At 37.8% G+C, this 27029-nt stretch overlaps 1 protein-coding gene across 1 annotated transcript in view; it reads left to right on the top strand.

Annotated features, from left to right (window-relative positions):
- The window catches only part of ALDH1A1 (aldehyde dehydrogenase 1 family member A1), a 57907-nt gene that overhangs the window by 2206 nt on the left and 28672 nt on the right, over nt 1-27029 (top strand). The window contains exon 2 of the mRNA XM_059071159.2: nt 17021-17125. Within this exon, the coding sequence (XP_058927142.1) occupies nt 17021-17125 (105 nt within the window). The remainder of the gene's footprint in view (nt 1-17020; nt 17126-27029) is intronic.

Genomic DNA, 27029 nt, shown 5'->3' with positions numbered 1-27029 from the left:
ATCTTCTCTACAAATCTGTTCTGCTCAGATACCATTTTATTGTCTGATTTATTGGTTACAGCATTTTCACACTTGGGAGGACACCAGTTATGTATGTAATTAAATCTAAATGGGTGAGCTTTTTCAAATGCCTTTGCATTTTCTTTTTACTGTGCCTCACTGAAGAATTGTATTGGATTTGCACTTGCAAGAGGAGTTGGAAAATGATGGTTATTAACTAAGTTTCCTGGTTGCAAACCAAATAAGCAAGGATTTTATAGTGTCTGAGAAAGTACCTTCTATAGCTAGCCCCTAAACTCTATTATTTTTCTCCCACTGTTTTAGTGTCCGTTTTTATTATCACTAGAATATATTGGTCGTTAGGGCAAGGCGGAGGGAAGAGACAAGCAAAATTGAGTAACCAAAAACTATTACAACTATGGTAGAAGAACTACGCGCCCTCTCAAGCTTGAGACTGCCTCTCATCCAAACAAAAGACATCGTTGTCTCTTATGACTTATTTTCTAGTACAGTTGGTTTAATTTTTTAAGGTGCATAAAACAGAGATCAGAGTTTAAGAAATACTTTCTAAAATGATACCAAAGTTTTTAGAACTTAAAACCTCAATAACATCATTATAAATGCACACAAACTCAGATTTCATCTCTATTCTCATTTTCCCCCTTTCCAATTCTAAACAAACCCTACATCTACCAACTCATCTCTTTTACTGAGCTTTTAAATGATGAGGTTCTTCAGAAATTATGTGATCTTTGGGCAAACTACATTGCCTCTCTCTGCCTTGGCTTCCTTACATGGAAAATAGGAATTCCTAAGGTGGAAGAAAGCATTAAATTAGTTTAATGCATTTAAGGCACTTGAAATAGTGCTTGGCACATGGGAAGTGATCGATTAACATTAGCTATCCTAGTCCTATTTATTTTTCTGAATCCCTTCCAATTTTCCAGAGCCTTCTTTTACTCAGCCTTTCCAAGACCTGTTTCCCACAAGTGTCACTCTCATCTCATTCTCTTTTCCAAGGCTTTCTGTCACTCTTTCTTGCACAATCATGCCCCACCTGACAGGACCACATTGGAGCGAAGTTCCAGGGGTTGATCTGGGATTTCAGGGATCAAGAACTTTCTCTTACAGGATTTGGTAAATTTGTTTTCCATATTCCCTTCATAACACTGTTTTCTACCTTAAAAGACAAATAGAAAATTCAAGAAGAAAGCTTTCTCAGACAGGATTCAAACCCCAAAATATTTAACTTGACTCTTAAATGTAACTCATTGAATAATGTATTCATGCTAGAAAAGATCTTCATCAGCTAATTACATTTCACACACACACACACACACACCCCACACAGGAAATATCACTGTTAAGTTTCATTGTGCTTACTCTGTGCCAACGACTGCTACTCAAGTCCTTTACAATGATTTTATTTACTCCTTACAATAACCCTATGAGGACGTTACTATTCCTGTTTTGTAGATGAGGACACTGAAGAACAGAGTGGCTAAGTAACTTGGCTTAAGTTACACAGCTAGTAAATGACAAAGTGAGACTTGGAATGCTAGCAGTCTCAGCCCTCACACCAACAAGTGACTTGTCTAAGACCAACATCACTACTTTGGGACATGGCGTTGCTGACATCCTATTCTATCTTTATTCTCTTTCATTTGTCCATTCCTGGTTACTGGAGGGGACATGCCCATGAGCCTTTCCAGCTGTCGCTCCGCTGTTCCCAGGCCAACAGGAGGAAGTTTGCCACCAACTTAGAAAAAGAGGAGAACAATAAGAAAGGTTGGAAATAAACAGACTCTCTGCTTTGATTGAAAAGGCGGCCTTTGGGCTGGGAGAGACCATGATGCAGAGGACTTTGACAGAGGTGTGCAATTTCTATGTGAACTGCGTTTCTTCAACCCATAGGGAATAATAAATTTTGGTTAGAGGAGGAGATATTTTCCGAGATTTCTGGTATTATTGTTTAACCCATGTGGGTTAGATATATTTTTGATAAAGAAGAGATATGAATCATTGAATACTATGTGCTAGGCACAATTTAAAGTGTTTTTTTTCCCCCTACTATTATCTTCTTTTAAATTCTTACAACAAACAAATTCAGGCCACATGCAGTTCCAAATACTCCACTCTCTTCACTCATTTCTCCCTTTTTCCCTTCCTCTCTCTCATTTTACCTCCCTTTATTTAACAAATCATTGAATGACTGTTCTGTGCTAGGTCTTATGATATAAGAAAACTAGTATGATCCTTGCCTCATGGAGCTTATATTCCTGCAGGGTGTGGGGTGGGAAGGAAGGAAGCAAGTAAGTAAATACTTTAATCACAAATTGTGGTAAATGCTAAAAAGAAGAAAACAAAGATGAGACAATATGAGGGGAAGAGCTTACTTTGGATGAGGTATCAGGGAAGGCCTCTTTAAGAAGGGGACAATTAAGGGGAACCTGAGGGATGCAGAGCATAAGGTGGCCATGGAAAGTGGGGAAACAAAGATCCAGAGGTAATAACACGTGCAGGGACATCTGCGGACAAGAGTTTGGTATATTCAAAGAACTATCAAAAGGCAAACATAGCCGGAATAAAGTGAGGAAGAGAGAGCATGGATGAGATAAGACTTGAGATGGAGGCTCCAGCCAGACTGCCTGATGGATTTCATTTGAGGGAAACCACTGAGGGGTGCTCAAAACAGGACAGGACTTATGTTGAAGACAAAGACGATTGTGCCGTGGCACTGCTTTCATTTAGGAAATCTTTTTAAGTCCCCTCTGACTGAAGCAATATTTTGTTTGCTTTTGGCTTGGAAGCAGTTGAACAAATAGCTGGATGGCTGCAAGGTGCAGTGGCTTAACAAGATAAACCCGGCTTCAATTTCTAGCTCTTCTACTTATTTAATGATATGACCTTGGCCAAGCTTCTAATCTCCTTGAGTTTCAGTTCCCTTGTCTGTAAATTGGGAATAATAATGACTACCTTGGAAAGTGGCTGTGAGAATTAAGTGAGGTAATTTGTGGAAAGTGCCCAGCACTTATTAGCTCCTTGGTCCAGGCTCTCTTTAACCCTCTCCTTCCCAAGATGACTCCTAGAATTCTAAAAATTTTCAGTTGCCAATGTAAGTGGAACAAATACTTGTACTGCTTGTCAAAGTTCAAAACTACTTTCATCTGCTGGTCTCATTTGAAGTTCATAATTAACCACCGGGAAGGAGCTAGGGAAGATGTTACTTGTGACCCATTTTAGAGCTGAGGGACCTAAGCTCAGCTTAAGTGACTTGCCCAAGGTCACACAGTTTTTAAGAGGCAAACACAGAATTAACTGGATTCTGAATCTTATTTCAGATCTGATTCTTTTCCACATGATTTCATATTTTTCCTAAATACTAAAAACAGTAGTATTTGAATCTCACTGGATCGTCTCTAACAAATGCTTTTGCACCTGTTATTTAATTTGTATCATTCATTCCTTAATCCAATAGAGAGAATGGTAATTTGGATGATAAGAGAAGAGAGATGATTTGGACACTAGATCCCTAAACACGTGGACTAATAGAAAGAAGATACTCTAGACAGAGCAGTATATCTCAAATTTGATTGTGTAAGTGCCTCACTTAGAGACCATATTGAAATGCAGATTCTGATGCTGTAGGTATGAGGTGAAGTATGGAATTCTGCATCTCTAACAGACTTAAAGGTTTTGCTGATGCTACTCAAAGCATGGTCCATTGACCAACAGCAACTGTCTAAAAGTTTTGGGTCAGCCTTATAACTTACCTACAGTGATCACCATCTAATTACTTCGGGACTTGACTTCCTATTTCTCCCAGAAACTCACTCACACCCAGCCAGGTCACAAGCACTTACTTTCTCTTTCAGTGCCTGAGTCCAGCAAGAACTATATCATGGCCACAAACCAGTGATGAAACCAACTATTGATTTTGATCCTGGGAGATAAACATTCTCTAAGAATGCACTATTTTAGCTCATCTCTGAAGACAGTGTCTTGGCAAATCGTTTTGTTCTCTGGCACCTGCCTGGCTTCAAGAAAACCTAATCAACAAAATCCTAAAGTAAATAGCACATACCCTAAAAGAGGGTGTTATTCCCATTTCATGAGGACTCTCAGGACTACACGTGTTCACATGATTTCTTTAAACTGGACTTCACCTAGTGGATTTGTCATTAACTACTTGTCAGACTAAGGGGGCAGGGTGAGAAAAACTCTTGAAGAGTATGAGAAACAACTCATTTGAAGAGCAACCCAAAGTTAGATTAGCGCCTCTGAAATGGCATGGGTAATCTATGGGATGATATAATCCAGATCAGCCAAAAAGAACCCTCATGGGAATACAGGCATTGATAAAATGGCCATAAACCTGTCTCAGAGTAGCAATTAGATGCCTTGGAGGGGTGGGTGGTGGTGGTGGTTTGTGTTTTCATAATGCTATTATAATTGTGGTCAAACCCATTACACATTTACCAGATTTAAGTGGCAACATAGAGCCATGTTCAAAGGAACAGGAGCAATAATTACTTCATAATTAAACATTTAATTAAGAGCCACTGCTAATCTACAAATCAGAAAAGTAAATATTTGTGTAAACTGGATTTCATCAGACTGATTTATTTGGAGTATACACACGTGCATATGTATGTGTGTGTGTGTGTGTCTGTCAAAAGTTCCCACAAAGGCTTCCCTGGTGGTGCACTGGTTGAGAGTCTGCCTGCCGATGCAGGGGACACGTGCCCCGGTCCGGGAAGATCCCACATGCCGCAGAGCGGCTGGGCCCGTGAGCTATGGCCGCTGAGCCTGCGCATCCGGAGCCTGCGCTCCGCAATGGGAGAAGCCACAACAGTGAGAGGCACGTACCACCAAAAAAAAAAAAAAAAAGTTCCCACAAACACTGGCGTTGCTTGCAAGGTATGGAGAGTGTTGCTAATATATGATTTCTGATGTTATAATATCCCTACCTGATGCCTTTATTGTAATGTTGGAATTATTAATGTATATTTCTTGGCTGGGGGTCTGCACAAACAGCACAGTTCTTAAAATTTTGCCTGAACAGCTACCTCCCTCACCTAGATCCCATTAACTATTTCCACTGCTCTCCCAATACTTTTTCAGAAGTCAAAGGAATGCAGATATCAAACAACTGAATTATGCTCTTGATTTGGCACTTTCTTTAGAAGGAAGAAGGCTTATATGCAAGCAATTATCTTATTGGGTCTTGATAATTGTTAAATATTAAATACATACAGAACTTTCTAGTGCTTCTGCATCTTACCTCTTTGATATAGGGTATATATGATGTATGGAAATTATCGACGAGTGTTTTTGTCATTTATGGGACAAAATGAAGTTGTGGCTCAAAACAGAAATGGTTTAGCGTCTTTTCTTTTCCCCTAATTGAATTGAAAAGGCTGAAAGGTTTTTCAAAAAACAAGAAACAATAGAGTATACACTCATGTTACTGAACTCAGACTCTAATATAAAACAGAAATGAAAGGAAAATTTTATTTCTCCTACTTTTCTTTTGGTCACCCCCTCATTTTGTTTTCATTCTTTTGACTGCAGTTAAGTATTTTCTTCCCATCTGTTATTTCCTCCTTAATTTCCTTTTAGACTTTTTTACTTTGAGTCTCAACATTTTGCTTTGCAGCCTCAGGTTTGGGTTAAAAGTAGTTGCCAGAGATCTAGCTTTGATTCTTTTAAATGTTTAACACCTGACTTTTGTTCAGTCTCTCTCTCTTATTATTGAACCCCCATCTTGTTCTTTCTCCCTGCCCCCACTCCCCACCCTCAGGGGTCTCTGGTGCTTTTTAGGTTCCTAATGCTGAGAAAAGTTTACACATTTACAGCATCCATCACTTCCTATACGTTTACAACAGTACCCATCACTTCACATGCCCGAGACCCAGGCTCTCAGGTTTGGAATTTCACACAGGTGACATAAAATGGAGAATCTCATCAAACTTCCTCACTCTTGGCATGACTTAAAAGAAATTCTTTGTACATTGAAAATGTGAAATCTGTTAAAATCTCTCTGCCACCAAGAAAGCATTGGCTTTTCTTACGGCATCTGGAGCCGCTGGCCAGGTTGCAGTCCTACAGAGATAATGTGAATTTAGGGCTCCCTGAGGGACTGTTGGAGGGGGCCAACAGGTTCTAAAAATCTCATATCAGCAGATAAGGCTAATAGGTTTTATTTGCCTATTAGTCAAACCTAACTTGATCTAAGCCAGACATATTTTGAAGAAAGTGCTTATTTATTTAGAATTGTAGCTTTATACTAAACACACTAAGATATAATAACTTTTCCTCAGGAAAGCCTTTTTTCCTTCAAAATTATGATTTATTGTTGGACACTAAACTACATTCAGGAAACAGCCACTTTTTTAAAATCAAAGGTTATATAATGCATCTCTTACAATCTTACATATCTAAAATTTAAAGAGCAAAAATCAATTTTTAAGTTGCTTCAACATGTCCATTGATTGTTTCCCCAAATAAGAAGCACTTTAAGTTTAAGAGTATGAATAGGCCTCTATAATTTCCCATCAATATTGTGAACTGTAAGTTGAGTCTACTGCACATATATATTATTCAGAAGTATCCTGAATCCAAAATTCATAATTAGAATATAGTTAACATAATGGTTAAATAGGATCCAATAATTTTTTTTTTACTTTTATAGCATGATCCTTTTCCCCCTAAACTTGCTAAAGGCAAATAGCAAATGGAAAATGAGGTTATAACCATGATAGATCATTTCAACAGGCCTAAAATAGGTTTCATAATCATTATAATAAACATTCATTAACCTATACATCTCCATATAACCATTTTCAAAAACATTCAGTCACACAGTTACCTGGAAGGCAAATATAAACCCAATAAAATTAAAACAGAAAAAAAGATGATTAAGATAGTCCCTATCAATAACTTTTCCACAGCTCAGGGGAAGAAAAAGATGGTACAATGCTTGACTCTCATCTCATTATCTGTGCTGAGTTTTGTGTTTTTACGCTGCAAGGCCGCTGTTTGGGGGAGAATGTGTATCATTCATAACTTGCAGACTATACTGCTATGTCATCCTCCTCTAGAGCCTTAAGACGTCATGCCTGGAATGTTAAAATGGTCTCTGGGCAAATCCCCTGGACTCTTTGTGCTCCTCAAATCCATTCTGGGTACATTAAAGTCAATATTCCTAAAACATCCATTTGATCCTGTCACTCCCTTATGACATCCAGAATAGAGTCACTCAGGTATCGAGATCCAGCACAAACTGGCTTCATTTTCACTGTTGGAACTTATCTAAGACTTGTTTGCACTGGAACTCTCTGCTTGGGGCTGATCTCTCTACTGTGTTCCAAACACCCCAAGAGGGTTCCCTTGTTCTGCTCCTTGTTTCCCTTTTTTTCTACCAATCTTATCTTCCAGATTGCATTCTTCCAGCCCATGTGCCTCTCTTCCATGAGTTTCACTCTGCAATTTACTGACTAAAGCACTGCTTTGGTCATTGTACTCTGTAATCTTTAATTCTTTACTGGCTGATCTTGATATAAATATACTCTCCTCTTAGATCATAAACCACTTGGAAGCAGGGGCCATAGCTCACTCATCTTCCATGTTTCCATATGACCTTACAGAGTATATCTCAGCTATCTACACATTATTTGACAAACACTTTTCTGATAAAAGAAAAGTGACCATTTGGGATTATGTGAGTGTAAGCACAAATTCAAACAAAAATTAAGTTCACTGTGTTTTCCTTTATTAAAGGTTAAAACTGAATAATGCAGAGTAGTTGCTGGTAATTTAGGATCATCTACAACTGATCTCTTCAGTTGCCTGGAGGCTGACAGATAAATTTGTGTTTTTACTTTAATGCTCATTTACAAAATATTCACTGACTTTAATCTGAAAGGGGAGTTTTATGTACAGTTTAAATGCAAGAGCCTGATAATAAAAATAGATGGTACATACATATTGTAATGGTTCTTTCACCAAAAGAGATTGTATGAAGGGATTAAAATAAGTTATAATATATTGAGAGCGTATTATTGAAAAGTTGAAACCACAAATTATCAGGGTGAGAGGACTTAGGTGGGAGCTGGAAAGCTTCACCACAGGCCTATCAAAATATAATACATTCTGTTTCTTCTTTTTATGAGAGTTTTGGTGAAATTATACTGTGGAAGGGTGGAATTCTGGGCCTATCTCTGACAGGGTGAGACTTTGTGCGCTCTTAGTTTAGAGATATAAAGTTGGAGGAGGGGATGCTACCTTTAGGGCAGAGAAGAGGCAGAATTAGACATCTGTGAGTGAATCTGAATCAAGTTTTGCAAGGCTGGCTCAAGAATCTAGAGCAAGTACCACGATGTCTTTAGTTTTCTGTTTATAATTTGATGAGCTGATATGTAGATAGCTAGCTTTAATTCAAAACAGAACATAATAAGTAATTTAATAGTAGGATATTAAAATGCTATGTTAGGAAAGAGAAAAAAAGAGGTTAAATCCAATTGGACAGACTAGTGAAATCTTCATGAGGAAATGACATTTTAAAAGAGTCTGAAGTATGAGGAGAAGAAAATAGTGAAACTCCAGTCTGAGGAACAGAATGAATCGAGGTATGGAGGAGAAAAAAATGCACGGTATTTGAGACAGTAGAATGAGGCTGAAATAAAGGGTAAATTGAGGAAAGAGTGGGATAAAAGGTTAGAAAAGGACATTGGGGCCAAACCATAAGACACCTCAAATGCCATGCTCAGTAGTTTGAGAATGGAGAACCACCTAAGTGTTCTGAGAAGGGGACACAATGTGAACTGGCCTGGCTTAGGAAGGTTATGTTAACAAGGTAAAAATTAAATTGCATTTAGGCAGAGGTGGGGGGCAGGGAGAACAGGGAAAAGCTTTTTTATGATATTGTAAAACATAGCGATACAAAAGGATGAGTAGGGATTTTGTGTGCCATTACAGAAGAGGGAAAGTATGTGTGCATGTGAGAGAGAGAGAGAATGCAAGAGCAAGTTTTAGAACCTTAGTTGGAGGTGAGAGCAGCATAAAGCTAGAGATGACAGTGAGCTGAACTTGGGACACTTAGACTGAGGTGCTTCCAAGCGATCCCGTGCGGGGACAAATAAGAGGTAAAGGCTCAAGACGCATGAGAGAGAATACTCTTTAAGAGTAATTACAGGATTCCATAAAATGTGTTTTTGATAGCTAAAATGCTGACTCACTCCAAGAGACGTTGAGCAAGTCAGTAGTTTTAATCTGAATTTATCTTTCTTCAAGTTGAACTAAGATGCCAATATATTTTTTTTTTTGGTAGCTAATAGGAGTTTTATGCTCTTTGTCTGTATTTCATTACCCTATCAGAGAAACAAGGATATTCTTGATACCTCTATCTTTCTCAAACCTCCATATATGTGTCTTTGGACGTCTAGTCTCTTTATCTGAACTGCTTTGCACCCCTCCCCCTTTATTTATTCACGCTCACATCTTTTTCCTGTCAGTTCCAGGCTAGCACCACAATTCTTTTGAATGCCTCCAAGTACATAGGTTATATTGGCAGGAACAGGCAAAGAAGGAGACTTATCCTTCCCCTTGTCTTTTAGCAAATCAAAATATCAGAGTGTACTCATGTGCAGAATATTATAGATCTTACTTACCCATATGTAGCTACTGGATTCTAGGTTCTTTGATTCAATTTTAAGTTATTTATTTAAGAGTTACTTACTGAGGTTAAGGTCACTTGAGGACTGGGATTGTGTTGCACACCTTGGACACTTTGGCTGGGAATTTCTTATTCTGAGGATAAACCAGAAAAACAGACAAACATAACTTTATTCATCACATAAGTAGTACTTCTTAATTTGGCCTCATCAAATGTTTTTATTCTATGAAAAGATGAATATCAAAGCTCTATTAATTTCCATAATGAAATGCAAATTCAGGGCTGCAAAAGTTGAAACTCAGACTTTTTAAATGATGACATACTAACACTTCTTAATATTCTTATTTTTTTATTGTGTTCAAAAACCAAAATTCCATTATTTTCTAGATCCTTCTGTTTCTTTAGATGCAGGTCTCTTACTCATAGATAGCACTAAGAAATCTAGTACCTGGTTTCAAATGAGGACAAATGATTTATTAGATAATCTGTGAAAAAGGAGAATGAAACCCTTATGCCTTTGAAAAGTCTATGAAAAAACGTCACTAGCCATTTTTTTTCTAAGCAATCTTCTTTTAAAATCCTCCCTCAGGCTACTTTCAAGACAGTAAAATAAAGGATAAGAAAATAGTCACTTATGATACCAAATCACCAGTAGCCCAAAATGAGCATGTTCAGAATCTGAAGTAGAAAATAGACAGTGATTCATAAAGATCAAGCCCACTCAAGCCTTTGCTCTTACCTCAAATTTATGGCTATTTCAGATAACAGCATCTTTTTCTAGATTGTCTTCTCCAGTCTGTATTTTCTATTCTTTAAATGACCTCATATCTTAGTGAAATTTTAAAGTATTACCTTATTTTAGCGTGTGTATGTGTGCATGCGTGTGTGTGTGAATGTGTGTGTAAAATGTCTTAAAACAGCTAAAATATTCTTGGAGCGGGCAGGTAGGTGAGGGAGGTGAGGTTGTAACATTGGCTTCACTTATGCATTCTGTAGTGCTTTAGTTTAAGTTTATAAAGAGTTTCCGAAGTTTGCTGCATAGTTAAATGCCTTTTTAAAAAATAGATCTTTATTGGAGTATAATTGCTTCATAATACCATGTTAGTTTCTATCGCACAAAAAAGTGAATCAGCCATATGCATACACATGTCCCCATATCCCCTCCCTCTTGAGCTTCCCTCTCATCCTCCCTATGCCACCCCTTTAGGTCATCCCAAAGCACAGAGCTGATCTCCCTGTGTTATGCTGCTGCTTCCCACCAGCCAACTATTTTGCATTTGGTAGAGTATATATGTCGATGCTACTTTCACTTCACCCCAGCTTCACCCTCCCACCCCATGTCCTCAAGTCCATTTCTATGCCTACCTCTTTATTCCTGCCCTGCAACTAAGTTCATCAGTACCATTTTTTTTTTTTTTTTTAGATTCCATGTATATGTGTTAGCACATGGTATTTGTTTTTCTTTTTCTGACTTACTTCACTCTGCATGAGAGACTCTAGGTCCATCCACCTCACTACAAATAACTCAATTTTATTTCTTGTTTATGGCTAAGTAATATTCCATTATATATATGTGCCACACCTTCTTTATCCATTCATCTGTTGATGGACATCTAGGTTGGTTCCATGTCCTGGCTATTGTAAAGAGTGCTGCAATGAACATTGTGGTGCATGTCTCTTTTTGAGTTATGGTTTTCTCAGGGTATATGACCAGTGGTGGGGTGCTGGGTCATATGGGAGTTCTGTTTTTAGTTTTTTAAGGAACCTCCATACTCATCTCCATAGTGGTTGTATCAATTTACATTCCCACCAAGAGTGTAGGAGGGTTCCCTTTTCACCACACCCTTTCCAGCATTTATTGTTTCTAGGTTTTTTGATAATGGCCATTCTGACTGGCATGAGGTGATACCTCATTGTAGTTTTGATTTGCATGTCTCTAATAATTAGTGATGTTGAGGATTTTTTCATGTGCCTCTTGGCCATCTGTATCTTCCTTGGTCAAATGTCTGTTTAGGTCTTTCACCCATTTTTGGATTGGGTTGTTTGTCTTTTTGATATTGAGCTCCATGAGCTGTTTGTGTATATTGGAGATTAATCCTTTGTCTGTTGATTCATTTGCAAATATTTTCTCCCATTCTGAGGGTTGTCTTTTTGTCTTGTTTATGGTTTCATTTGCTGTGCAAAGGCTTTTAAGTCCCATTTGTTTATTTTTTTATTTCTGTCACTCTAGGAGGTGGGTCAAAAAGGATCTTGCTGTGGTTTATGTCAAAGAGTGTTCTTCCTACGTTTTCCTGTAAGAGTTTTATAGTGTCCAGTCTTACATTTAGGTCTCTAATCCATTTTGAGTTTATTTTTGTGTATGGTGTCAGGGAGTGTTCTAATTTCATTCTTTTACATGTAGCTGTCCAGATTTCCCAGCACTACCTATTGAAGAGGCTGTCTTTTCTCCACTGTATGTTCTTGCCTCCTTTGTCGTAAATTAGGTGCCCATATGTGCGTGGGTTTATCTCTGGGCATTCTATCCTGTACTATTGATCTATATTTCTGTTTTTGTGCCAGTACCATACTGTCCTGATTACTGTAGCTTTGTGGTATAGTTTGAAGTCAGGGAGCCTGATTCCTCCAACTCTGTTTCTCTTTCTCAAGATTGCTTTGGCTATTCGGGGTCTTTTGTGTTTCCATACGAATTGTAAGATTTTTTTGTTCTAATTCTGTGGAGAAGGCCATTGGTAGTTTGATAGGGATTGCATTTAATCTGTATATTGCTTTGGGTAATATACACATTTTCAAGATGTTGATTCTTCCAATTCAAGAACATGGTATATTTCTCCATCTGTTTATGTCATCTTTGATTTCTTTCATCAGTGTTTTATAGTTTTCTGAGTACAGGTCTTTTGCCTCCTTAGGCAGGTTTATTCCTAGGTATTTTATTCTTTTTGTTGCAATGGTAAATGGGAGTGTTTACTTAATTTCTATTTCTGAGTTTTTGTTGTTGGTGTATAGGAAAGCCAGAGATTTCTATGCATTAATTTTGTATCCTACAACCTTACCAAGTTCATTCATTAGTTCTAGTAGTTTTCTGGTGGTGTCTTTAGGATTTTCTATGTATAGTATCATGTCACCTGCAAACAGTGACAATTTTACTTCTTCTTTTCCAATTTGTATTCCTTTTATTTCTTTTTCTTCTCTGATTGCCATGGCTAGGACTTCCAAAACCTTGTTGAATAAGAGTGGTGAGAGTGGACATACTTGTCTTATTCCTGATCTTCGTGGAAATGCTTTTAGTTTTTCACCATTGAGTATGATGCTTGCTGTGGGTTTGTCATATATGGCCTTTATTATGTTGAGGTAGTTTCCCTCTATGCCCACTATCTGGAGAGTTTTTATCATAAATGGGTGTTGAATTTTGTCAAAAGCTTTTTCTGCATCTATTGAGATGATCATATGATTTTTATTCTGCAGTTTGTTAATATGGTGTATCACACTGATTGATTTGCATATATTGACAAATCCGTGCATCCCTGGGATAAATCCCACTTGATCATGGTGTATGATCCTTTTACTGTGTTGTTGGATTCTGTTTGCTAGTATTTTGTTGAGAATTTTTGCATCTATGTTTATCAGTGATATTGGCCTGTAGTTTTCTTTCTTTGTGACATCTTTATCTGGTTTTGGTATCAGGGTGATAGTGGCTTCGTAGAATGAATTTGGGAGTGTTTCTCCCTCTGCAATTTTTTGGAAGAGTTTGAGAAGGATCAGTGTTAGCTTTTCTCTAAGTGTTTGGTAGAATTCGCCTGTGAAGCCATCTGGTCCTGGACTTTTGTTTGTTGGAAGATTTTTAATTATGGTTTCAGTTTCATTACTTGTGATAGGTTGTTTATATTTTCTTATTCTTCCTGGTTCTGTCTTGGAAAATTGTACCTTTCCAAGAATTTGTCCATTTTTTTGTGGTTCTCCATATTATTGGCATATAATTGTATGTAGTAGTCTCTTATAATCCTTTGTGTTTCTGCAGTGCCAGTTGTGATTTCTCCTTTTTCATTTCTTATTTTATTTTTTTTTGTGTGTGTGGTACGCGGGCCTCTCACTGTTGTGGCCTCTCACGTTGCGGAGCACAGGCTCCGGATGCACAGGCTCAGTGGCCATGGCTCACGGGCCCAGCCGCTCTGCGGCATGTGAGATCTTCCCAGACCGGGGCACGAACCCGTGTCCCCTGCGTCGGCAGGCGGACTCTCAACCACTGCGCCACCAGGGAAGCCCTATTTCTAATTTTAGTGATTTGTGTCCTCTCACTTTTTTTTCTTGATGAGTCTAAGGGTTTATCAATTTTGTTTATCTTCTCAAAGAATCAGCTTTTAGTTTTATTGATCTTTGCTATTGTTTTCTTCATTTCTATTTCATTTATTTCTGCTCTGATCTTTATGATTTCTTTCCTTCTACTGACATTGGGTTCTCTTTGTTCTTCTTTCTCTAGTGATTTAAGTGTAGCATTAGATTGTTTATTTGAGATTTTTCTTGTTTCTTGAGGTGAGATTGAATTGCTGTAAACTTCTTAGAACTGCCTTTGCTTCATCCCATAGGTTTTGGGTCGTTGTGTTTTTGTTGTCATTTGTTTCTATGTATTTCTTTGTTTCTTCTTTGATTTCTTCAGAGATCTCTTGATTATTTCGTAGCATACTGTTTAGCCTCCATGTATTTTTGTGTCTTACGGTTTTTTTTTCCCTGTAATTGATTTCCAATCTCATAGCATTGTGGTCAGAATAGATGCTTGATACAATTTCAATTTTCTTAAATTTTCCGAGGCTTGATTTGTGACCCAAGAAGTGATGTATCCTGGAGAATGTTTGTGTGCACTTGAGAAGAAAGTGTATTCTGTCACTTTTGGGTGGAATGTTCTATAAATATCAGTTAGCTCTATCTGATCTTGTGTCATTTAAAGCTTGTGTTTCCTTATTAACTTTCTGTTTGGATGATCTGTCCATTGGTGTAATTGGGGTGTTAAAGTCCCCTACTATCATTGTGTCACTGTTGATTTCTCCTTTCATGGTTGTTAGCATTTTCTTTATATATTGAATTTCTCCTATGTTGGGTGCATAAACATTTATAATTGTTATATCTTCTTCTTGGATTGATCCTTTGATCATTATGTAGTGTCCCTCCTTATCTCTTGTAACAGTCTTTATTTTAAAGTCTATTTTATCTGATACGAGTATTGCTACTCCAGCTTTCTTTTGATTTCCATTTGCATGGAATATCTTTTTCCAATCCCTCACTTTCAGTCTGTACGTGTCCCTAGGTCTGAAGTGGGTCTCTTGTAGACAGCATATAGATTGGTCTTGTTTTTGTATCCATTCAGCGAGCCTGTGTCTTTTGGTTGGAGCATTTAATCCATTTACATTCAAGGTTATTATTGATATGCATGTTCCTATTACCATTTTCTTACTTGTTTTGGGTTTGTTTTTGTGGGTCTTGTTCTTCTCTTGTGTTTACTGTTTAGAGAAGTTTCTTTAGCATTTGTTGTAAAGCTGGTTTGGTGGTGCTGAATTCTCCTAGCTTTTGCTTGTCTGAAAAGCTTTTAACTTCTCCATCGAATCTGAATGAGATCCTTGCTGGGTAATCTTGGTTGTAGGTTTTTTGCTTTCATCACTTTAAGTATATCCTGCCACTCCCTTCTGGCCTGCAGAGTTTCCACTGAAAAATCAGCTGATAACCTTATGGGGATTCCTTTGTATGTTATTTTTTGTTTTTCCCTTGCTGCTTTTAATATTTTTTTCTTTGAATTTAATTTTTGTTAGTTTGATTAATATGTGTCTTGGTGTGTTTTTCCTAGGGTTTATCCTGTATGGGACTCTCTGTGCTTCCTGGACTTGGGTGACTATTTCCTTTCCCATGTTAGGGAAGTTTTCTACTATAATCTCTTCAAATATTTTCTCAGACCCTTTCTTTTTCTCTTCTTCTTCTGGGACCCCTATAATTCAAATGTTGATGCATTTAATGTTGTCCCAGAGGTCTCTGAGATTGTCTTCAATTGTTTTCATTCTTTTTTCTTTATTCTGCTCCTCAGCTGTTATTTCCACCACTCTGTCTTCCAGCTCACTTATTCATTTTTCTGCCTCAGTTATTCTGTTACTGATTCCTTCTAGTGTATTTTTCATTTCAGGTATTGTGTTGTTCATCTCTGTTTGTTTGTTCTTTAGTTCTTCTAATCTTTGTTAAACATTTCTTGTATTTTCTCAGTCCATGCTGCCATTCTATTTCCGACATTCTGGATCATCTTTACTATCATCACTGAATTCTTTTTCAGGTACATTGCCTCTTTCCTCTTTATTTATTTGGTCTTGTAGGTTCTCACCTTGCTCCTTCATCTGTGACATTATTTTGCCGTCTCATCTTTTTTTTTTTTTATGAGTGGGATTGTGTTCCTGTTTTACTGGTTGTTTGGCCCGAAGCTTCCAACACTGGAGTTTGTAGGCTATTGAGTAGAGCTGGTTCTTGGTGCTGAGATGAGAACCTCTGTGAGACTTTACTCTGATGAATATATTCCCTGGGGTCTGAGGTTCTCTGTTAGTCTAGTGGTTTGCACTCAGAGCTCCCACTGCAGGAGCTTCCACCCAACCCCGGGCTCCATGAACCAAGATCCCTCAAGCCGCATGGGGTGCCAAAACCAATAACAAAGTAAAAAATAAAATTAGACTAGGAAACTAACAGATATGTTAGAAAGAATGTAAAAATAAAAATATAGATGAATCAACAACTGGAAGGTACATCAGTACCACAATAGTAAAAAAGAGGAGGAGGGAAAAGAAAAAAAAAGGGGTAAGGCCTTGGCTCTGGAGGGTAGGGCCTAAGCAAGGGTGAGGTTTGGATGGTGGGTGGGCCAATGCTCAGGACCCACAGGGCTGGAAAAGGCCCTGGGGGCATGGGAGGGTGGGGCTTAGGCTCAAGGAACAGAAGGGGCACAGACGTGCCCCCCACCCCTGGTCTCAGAGGGCGGGGAACCTCACCTGGGAGCCCAGCAGGCTTCCTGGGCTCGAGTGGGCCAGGCAATCACCCTCCACTCCTCCCCCACTCTTCCTGGAGAGTCCCTCCCACCTGCCTCTCCTGATCTCCCCTGCCTAAGGGGCACCAATCCTGTCTGGCCTCCACTTCTCCTCCCCCCTCAGTCCCCCTACATCCTCCCAGTTCACTCTAGGGTTCCTCCTGTCTCCTTGGGCATCAGAGTCCCCCACCAGCAGCTGGCAGTCACCCTAGTTGTGGGGAGGTGCTAACTCTGCGTCTCCCCACACCGCCATCTTGACTCTGCCCTTAAATACCTTTTTATTTATCTTTTCTCCTTCTCTGCAGATCTTTATAAACAATGAATGGCATAGTTCAGTGAGTGGCAAGAAATTTCCGGTCTTTAATCCTGCAACTGAGGAGAAACTGTGTGAGGTAGAAGAAGGAGATAAGGTAAGTTTTATAACACTAGTTCCATTTTATGGCACCATTCTGAGCTTCCAACCTCCTTCCATGTTCAAATAGATATGTCATGAAAACATGGTTTCCAGGTCATCTGGGGAAATGTTCTTGGTACATAATGGGTACTCACTAGTCATGCAATGATGATGAGAATGTGCTTGTGCTTCTGGGTGTGGTGATTCTTTTCATATTATTTTCCTTGCTTTTCAATTGAAATAGTGTCTGTATTTATTGTACAAATAGACTGCACATGAAGTGAGTGGTCATACATTTAAAAAGCAGAGAAATCCTTTATTCATACAAAATTTTTTAAGTTGCAAAAGGAAACTAAAAAATCTTAATATAGGACTTTTGTAATGATACATTGCCAAGTTATTTCATTAAAAATCATTGAATTGTAGGCATAGAGGGAACTTTCCTCAACATAATAAAGGCCATATATGACAAACCCACAGCTAGCATCGTTCTCAATGGTGAAAAACTGAAACCATTTCCACTAAGATCAGGAACAAGACAAGGTTGCCCACTCTCACCACTCTTATTCAACATAGTTTTGGAAGTTCTAGCCACAGCAATCAGAGAAGAAAAAGAAATAAAAGGAATCCAAATAGGAAAAGAAGAAGTAAAGCTGTCACTGTTTGCAGATGACATGATACTATACATAGAGAATCCTAAGGATGCTACCAGAAAACTACTAGAGCTAATCAATGAATTTGGTAAAGTTGCAGGATACAAAATTAATGCACAGAAATCTCTGGCATTCTTATACACTAATGATGAAAAATCTGAGAGTGAAATTAAGAAAACACTCCCATTTACCATCGCAACAAAAAGAATAAAATATCTAGGAATAAACCTACCTAAGGAGACAAAAGACTTGTATGCAGAAAACTATAAGACACTGATGAAAGAAATTAAAGATGATACAAATAGGTGGAGAAATATACCATGTTCTTGGATTGGAAGAATCAACATGGTGAAAATGACTATACTACCCAAAGCAATCTACCGATTCAATGCAATCCCTATCAAATTACCACTGGCATTTTTTACAGAACTAGAACAAAAAATTTCACAATTTGTATGGAAACACAAAAGACCCCGAATAGCCAAAGCAATCTTGAGAACGAGAAATGGAGCTGGAGGAATTAGGCTCCCTGACTTCAGACTCGACTACAAGGCTACAGTAATCAAGACAATATGGTACTGGCACAAAAACAGAAATATAGATCAATGGAACAGGATAGAGAGCCCAGAGATAAACCCACACACATATGGTCACCTTATCTTTGATAAAGGAGGGAAGGATATACAGTGGAGAAAAGACAGCCTCTTCAATAAGTGGTGCTGGGAAAACTGGACAGCTACATGTAAAAGTATGAAATTAGAACAATCCCTAACACCACACACAAAAATAAACTCAAAATGGGTTAAAGACCTAAATGTAAGGCCAGACACTATCAAACTCTTAGAGGAAAACATAGGCAGAACACTATACGACATAAATCACAGCAAGATCCTTTTTGACCCATCTCCTAGAGAAATGGAAATAAAAACACAAATAAACAAATGGGACCTAATGAAACTTAAAAGCTTTTGCACAGCAAAGGATACCATAAACAAGACCAAAAGACAACCCTCAGAATGGGAGAAAATATTTGCAAATGAAGCAACTGACAAAGGATTAATTTCCAAAATTTATAAGCAACTCATGCAGCTCAATAACAAAAAAACAAACAACCCAATCCAAAAATGGGCAGAAGAACTAAATAGACATTTCTCCAAAGGAGATATACAGATTGCTAACAAACACATGAAAGAATGCTCAACCTCATTAATCATTAGAGAAATGCAAATCAAAACTACAATGAGATATCATCTCACACCAGTCAGATTGGCCATCATCAAAAACTCTAGAAACAATAAATGCTGGAGAGGGTGTGGAGAAAAGGGAACCCTCTTGCACTGCTGGTGGGAATGTAAATTGATACAGCCGCTATGGAGAACAGTATGGAGGTTCCTTAAAAAACTACAAATAGAACTACCATACGACCCAGCAATCCCACTACTGGGAATATACCCTGAGAAAACCATAATTCAGAAAGACTCATGTACCAAAATGTTCATTGCAGCTCTATTTACAATAGCCAGGACATGGAAGCAACCTAAGTGTCCATCAACAGATGAATGGATAAAGAAGATGTGGCACATATATACAATGGAATATTACTCAGCCATAAAAAGAAATGAAACTGAGTTATTTATAATGAGGTGGATGGACCTGGAGTCTGTCATACAGAGTGAAGTAAGTCAGAAGGAGAAAAACAAATACCGTATGCTAACACATATATATGGACTCTAAGGGAAAAAAATGTCATGAAGAGGTTAGTGGTAGGACAGGAATAAAACACAGACTTACTCGAGCATGGACTTGAGGATATGGGGAGGGGGAGGGGTGGGCTGTGACGAAGTGGGGGAGTGGCAGGGACATATATACACTATCAAATGTAAATTAGATAGCTGGTGGGAAGCTGCTGCATAGCACAGGGAGATCACCTCTGTGCTTTGTGACCGCCTGGGGGGGTGGGATAGGGAGGGTGGGAGAGAGGGTGATGCAAGAGGGAGGAGATGTGGGAGCATGTGTGTATGTATAACTGATTTAGTTTGTTGTAGAGGGAAAACTAACACACTATTGTAAAACAATTATACTCCAATAAAGATGTTAAAAAAAAATAATAAAATAAAAATAAATAAATTATAAAAAAAGAAAAAATCATTGAATTTATATTGGTCAGTACCTTAAAAATTGAATTTTAAAGTGACTTAAATTGAATCACGAATTAAGTGTTGTTACTTGCTAGCTAATAATACTAACAACAAAAATTAACTTTTATAATGATAATTTTTAATACAAATTAAAAAAAAATTAATACACAAAGCAACCCTATGTACTACTGTTAGCCACTTTTATAAATGATGATGAAACAGCAGAATGAAAAGGCTGAGTAATTTACTCAAGAAGACATTGCTAATAAATAATGAAATCAGCAATCAGCTGCTGTGCTTCTGTCCCCAGAGCCTGTGTCTGGCAGGGCTACTGCCTTACCTTTTGATTATTATAAAAGAGAGGGTAATATTAAATAGGCCAGGGAGTGAAGTATAAAAGCCTTCAGAATTTTTATCTGGACACATACCTTAAAAAGCATATGGTCTAATTTGAAATGATTTTTCTGGTCTTTAGCTGTCCAGATGTTATCAAGCTTTTAATTTCTGTCATGTGAAGATATAAAGAGGTAAAATATTTTACTGCATGAAAAGACTACTTATTGGAAAATGAAGGCAGCAAAATCCAAGGATAATACTACTTTCGACACTATGTTCAGTTCATGGTAGCAATCATGTGTTCCTGTCCTGTCTCCATTCTTTCGCTATCTTCTTCCCAATCAACTAATCTCAAGGTATTACACCTTGCAAACCTTTTTGAAAATAGTGATAGACCTGAGGGGCTCTTTGGGAGTTAGGAAAGGCCCTGGATTCAGGTTGCAGTGTTATCAGAAGAAGTAAGAACCATGCTTTGAGGGGCAAGGATGCAGAGTTTAGACAGAGGGGTCAACAGCTTGAGAAGTAGAAGCAACATAGAATGGAGACACATGTCACCTGCTTTCAGTTTTCACTTTCTATATACCAGAGTTCACCCGTGCATAAATTCTTCAAGGGCTTCTCATTGTCTCTGGGGGTGGGGGGTGGAAACCTTTGTTTCTGGTTTCCATTTTTCCTCATCAATGTAAGAGTTCCAACCTTACGGTGCCCACTACCATGCCCCAAACACTGCATGTTGATCGCTGCCTCTGGGCCACAGCCACAGTGCAGTCCTTGGGACCTAGTTCAAGTCACCATCTGTGGTAAGGGCACAGAAGTTCCACATTTGCATTTACCATTTACCCTCTTTGAGCTCCTGTTCCTTTTTGTGCAAAACAGGGAGATAGGAAAAACTTGGGGGAGCTTAAATAAGAAGATACATAGTGTTTTAACAGTGCCAGGCATGTAATGTAGCCTCAATCATTATAGGTATTACACTTCTTTAAAGCCTTCTCTAACCTTCACAGGTAGAATTAATCTCTTCTATGTCATTACAGAACATCACTTATACATATATTCTAACCTTGTGTTTTACTGCTTATTGGTTAATTTGTCTGAGACGATATGCTTCTTGTAGAGATTGACATTACGTCTCACCTTTATGCCCACGGTATCTAACACCCTACAGATAATGGATAAATGAAATCATTTTCTCCTTCATCAAGCTTTGTTTCCATATACCTCATACACCTTACCTTAGGAATCTAGTACTAAAATGACTACTGACTAAAGCAGGGATTCTTGAAATTTTGGTTGCTTTAGAACTTCTTGGAAGGCTTGTTAAACACAGATTCCTGCACCCCACCCACCCTGAGTTTGTTTCAATAATTCTAGAGGGAGACCTGAGAATTTGCATTTCTAACAAATTCTTAGCTGCTGCTGCTGCTGCTGTTTGGGGTGAGGGTAGGGGAATACACTTTGAGAACCACTGAACTAATGTATTAAACCTTAAGTTGTATCTCCTCTCAGGTGTTAGCATTTAATAGGAAGCATGGGTTTTGACAGGTAAGAAAGTTGATGATTGGAAACTGTGCTATGATAATCACTCTGCATCTCTATGAAATGGCACAAGACCAAACTTAGGCCAAAAAATACTGATGATCCCTAGCAATGTGCTCTAGGAAACCCAGAACCCTGGGTCCTATTAGCCATTCCCAGAAATAAGAGAAAAATTGATTCTTCAATTCAATAAAGAAGAATAGTTTTTATCAGAGACTTCTAGAGGTCTACCCAGCATTACATGACCTCAAATGTCCTTCTAGTTGCTTGAGTGGCTCTGACAACCCTGAAGAGGTGGGAAAAGCAATAAAGGACAAGATGAGGGCAGAGCTGAGCCCCTAACAGCTGCCTATGCTTTCTCTCCAGAGGTATAAATGCCACTCAGGATGGAGACTGCAGAACTGTGTGCAGTTTGCATTAACGAAAGAAAAAAACAATTCTTGATGCTTTAGCTCTTGGGCCTTGGACATCTCGCTTTGCCACTAGCTTCTGAGATTAGTTTCCTCAGTAAAACAGATCTGTGCGTGGAATTCCTAAGGTGAAATCTTGTCAGGCAATCTGAAGACTTTTCTTGGTATCACTGGTGAGATTTACCCTCTTCCTAAAGTGTAGTGAGGGAAAGCTGATGATCACACCTGAAGCTTTAGAAATATTTGATATCTATGTGCTCTCTGCTTATTGACAATTATTCCTGCTCTTAGTAGGGCAGAACTGTCTGTACAAATGTGGTTTAAAAACATTCATTAAAGTCCAGCAAAGCTTCAAATCAGGTCACCATGCTAATGCAGTTGGTTAAATACTTGATCTCTCACGTTAGATTGTTTATGTTATAAACTGTCCATAGTAAGCAACTGTTTGCTTAAGATCCAGTGCTCTTGTCGTCATATTCTTTTTTGAAATGATCTACCAGCATTTGTTTTAAAATAATTATTGCTGTTCTCACAATTTTGCTGACAAATGTATAGTAACTTCCGACGTTGCTTAGTGAAAGGTACAAATCTAGTAAATTACATGGTCACAGTAAACCTAATATTCTGGAACTGACTCTTTAGATAATGAGCCAAGAGGTTTTAAGGATTTAATTGATGAGTAGAATGGAGCTAACAATGGGCTACATACCGCCTTTCAATGGTACTATAAAGAAAGGAGGAAGGGCAAGAACAAATGCAGGTTATAAAGAAAAGCACAGATGGGGGTGGGAACTGTTTTCTTTTCACTTCAGTGGCTCTTTTGGGCTATATTGACTAATCCTGAAAACTGCTTTTAATACTAAAGCATGACCTAACAAATAATTGGTGGGGATAAAAGTAAATGTCCATTAAAGTAAGTGCCTATGACAGGTGTAAAACTGGTCTGATAACTACTTTCTCCAAATCTGAACAAATTTAATATGGAAATGCACGGTCTGGGAGGGATGGAAGAGTTCAGTCCTTCCTTAATTTCATCTCTTCAACTTGTGGTCCCTTACTTCAAAAAAGGAACATTTTAAACACTATAAGGTAAAAGTATTATTGATGGTAGAAAATCTGAGTTAATGGCATCAAATTGTTTTCTAGTTAGTTAAAAAATTATGTCCTTGGAAATGCTAGTCCTGGATTAAAAATCCAAGAAATAGTAGTCTTGGAATAAAAATAATAATAATAATAATTTACAAAAACCCTTTATGCCTAATAGTTTTGGTTAATGTAAAAGCTTTGTTATATAATGGAATCAATTAAGATATGAATTATTTTGTAAATATTAATATAAGAAAATTATTTATATAAGGAGCACCCTTATATAAAATCAATGTAACATAATGAGTTTATAAGATGCATAATAAACTTATTAAATATTTATAACCTGCCTATTGTAGACCCAAATAGTAAGAAGTATTATAGCTTATAATAGAGATAGCAGTAGTATTCATCGCAAATGAGATTATTAGGATAGCCTTGAAGAGCTATACAACTGGATTTTGAAGTCAGATTTGGGACTAAATTTTGGTTCTACTATCTGCTAGATTTCATGTCCTATAAAACGTGGTCTGTGATGCTTAACTACAGCAGTAACTGTGGGGTTATAAAGGGTTTAGCACAGTGCCAGGAACTTAGTAAGCTCTTAACTAGTAGCTATTATCAAGCTGGATTAATCTGGTAAGGGTTTAGGTAGATTGTGATATTTGAGCTGGGTCTTAAAGAATATGTAGGATTTTGAAAGGAAAGGGGTGTGCTGGTAGAACATTCTAGGCGAGGAGAATTATAGGAGCAAAGGTGAGAAGTAGTTGGGCCAGATAGAGTAGAAAAAATGTGAGCACAAGTTTGAGTAGGTGAAGTGGGGCCCCAAAATGCTAGGCTTTGAAAATCAGAAAGAGAAGTCTGACCTAAGGCAAAGGGAGCATTTGCAAATGTTGGAGAGGGAAAGCGATAAGGTCAAATTATTCGAGGAAGATTAGCCTGGTAGCAATAGGCAAGACAGTTTGGGGAGAGAAGAAAATAGACTTAGGAAGGCTAGCAACAATATGAGAGAATGACAGCCTAAAATAATACAGGGCAGTGAAAACTGAAAGGAAGGATTAAAACACACTACAACTGCTGATAGTTATTTTAAGGTTGTTTTGACTGCTCCGATTCCAATAGCACTCACTACCATTTAATGAACACTTAACATAATGTCTGTCACAGAAAATGTGTTTCAAGTGTCACCTTATTTAATCTTCAACACAACTCCATGAGGTACATTATCCCTATTTTAAAGATAAGAAAACCAAAGGTGAGAGAAGTCATATCACAATATAGTTCACTTCAGAATATTTCTCATGGTTTATAATAATGATGTGATTATCTGGTTGTATGTTTCTCCCACACAATTGGAATTTTCAAAAGGCCAGTCTCTTTACTTCACTACTTTATCGTTAGCAGCCTGATGATAAGAATGCTACAGAATAGAGTGTTTAGCAAATCTTTAGATAGATGGATGAATGAATAGATGGATGCTTCAAAGCTTACATAGCTAATAGGTGAGGAACCAGAATTCAGATCAGGGTTGTTTTGTTCCAGACCTATATATTAACTACCATTATTCTATTTCTGTGCCAGCAAGATAAAATATATGAGAAAAGGAGGAGCACGATCCAAAGGATATAACCACAAAAACATCTTTATTTATAGCAGCATTCTCCAGGAACATATTTTCCATATGGCAGAGTTCCTTGTCTTGAAGCCAATTATTCCATATCCCTTTGAGAGGCCAGGATGCCTATGATAAACCATATTTGGCTAAGGCTGATGATGGAACACTGAGAAGAACGATCCAAATGAAAGCTGTGTCACACAGACCTTTTTAAACACAGAGCAGCATGTATTTTATAAGCTGTGGTATCCACAGATCATGCTGGCAATTTCAGATTCTTGTGGTTTGCTTTTTAATTTTTTTCAACAGTGCTCTTCAAATATAATTCGGAAAAGGTGAGAACCTATGGCATAAAACAATGTCCAAATATAATCAATCAATGTGATTAACTGAATGCCCAAAATATGCCTGTATATATATTTCTCAGGAAGGGAGAGTAAGAATACATATATTTTATTGTATCTAATCACTATTCTCTCAAAAGTTAGACAGTAAGATACACAAGTGACTAATAAGAACCTGCCATTTAAAAAAATTAATTAAATTTAAAAAATTTTTTTAAAAAGAAAAGATACACAAGTGTATGATGGTTACAGTGAAAGAATGTTTGCTTGTAGTCTGTATTGTGATAATATTATCACTTAATCAGACCAAATTATACTTCTAAAATATCCCTCTGGGCCAAGATCATCTTAGTGTGGTGATAAATAATGTAAAAATAATTTACTTTTCTTGTATTTTAATATGCAGACTTGTAAATTTGGGACTTTTTTTTTTTTTTTTTTTTTGGTGGCGCTATGTGGGATATTTGTTCTCTGACCAGGGATCAAACCTGTGTCCCTGCAGTGGAAGTGTGGAGTCCTAACCACTGGACCATCAGGGAATTCCCAGTTTCGGACTTCTTGACTGAATATAATCAAAGGCAGGGAATATTAATCTGAGATCCATGCCTCACAAAGGGGAAGGTATCATCGTTGAATGGGTTCAGCTTAATTTGAGCAATTAAAAAAAAATTAGGACAACTTTCCCTTCAGATTCTTTAAGGAAACTATGGCTCCTGCACAAAAGACAACCCACTGGCCTAAGAGGTACCATGATTTGTGGAGCTTATATAGCTCCATGTAGTGACCAGACTGATAAGCAAAAGAATATTGGGAAAATCTATGCCTTTAATGCCTTTAAAGTGTTTGCAACTGATTTGATGGAGGAAGGAAAAAAGACAAATAAAGTAGTAATGGAAGAAGTAGTGATTTTTGTAGTAGAGGTATTCTATAGGCACTCAAATGGGATCTGAACAAAGATCTATGGGAATGAGTGGCCAGGGAAAGTATTTAACTGAGGCAGACTAGGAAAGAACAGGAGGAATAAACCAGTTCAGAAAAAAGAGTGTGAGTGAGGACACCAGTGACGGCAAGAAGACTGTGAAATTACTCAATTATTTGACTTTTGCTTGAATTAATGTAATTTTAAGCAGTGCCTTAATAATAAGAAGCTGACTTCTTTACCTAGTTAGGGATTGAAAGGAACTCTTTGTACCTAGTTGGGAAATGAGAGGTTGTAATACACTGCCCTTTCTCTATACCAGACCCACTGCCTCTGTGCCTTTTTCCCTCTGAACAAGAGGAATGAGCACATGTTTATAATGTTTACTCTTCAACAGCAAAACACAGTTCTTATTCACCCTTCAGTAGGTTCTTCATGAGAGTACACAGCCCATAAAGTCACCAGAGATCCAAGAAGATATTCACTATTTTAGATCTTGAGCTTTCCCTGGAACTCTTGACAAACCAGTCACCAAAGCAGTAAAATGTAGTGGTGAAGAGCAAAGACTCTACAGTCAGCTGGGCTCCTTTTAAAACACAGTTCTGCCACTTTCAGCTATTGAGCTTGGGCAAATCTCCTCTTTCTCTTTGCTTCAGTTTCTTCATCTGTAAAATGGGGAACGTATCTGTCTCATAAAATTATTGAGAATTAAATGAGTTAATAGGTGTAAAGCAATTAGAACATTACCTGATATATGGTAAGCATGCCAATGATAGGAACTATTAAAATATAATATTTCTATTCTAGGAAATCAAGCATGTGCTATGTGTGTGGTACTCATCATTCCAAAGAGTAGGCAGCAGGTATAATTCCAGTATATGGT

This window comes from Kogia breviceps, chromosome 8 (genome assembly GCF_026419965.1).
Source record: "Kogia breviceps isolate mKogBre1 chromosome 8, mKogBre1 haplotype 1, whole genome shotgun sequence".
Lineage (NCBI taxonomy): Eukaryota > Metazoa > Chordata > Mammalia > Artiodactyla > Physeteridae > Kogia > Kogia breviceps.
This window is presented reverse-complemented; position numbering and strand designations above follow the sequence as displayed.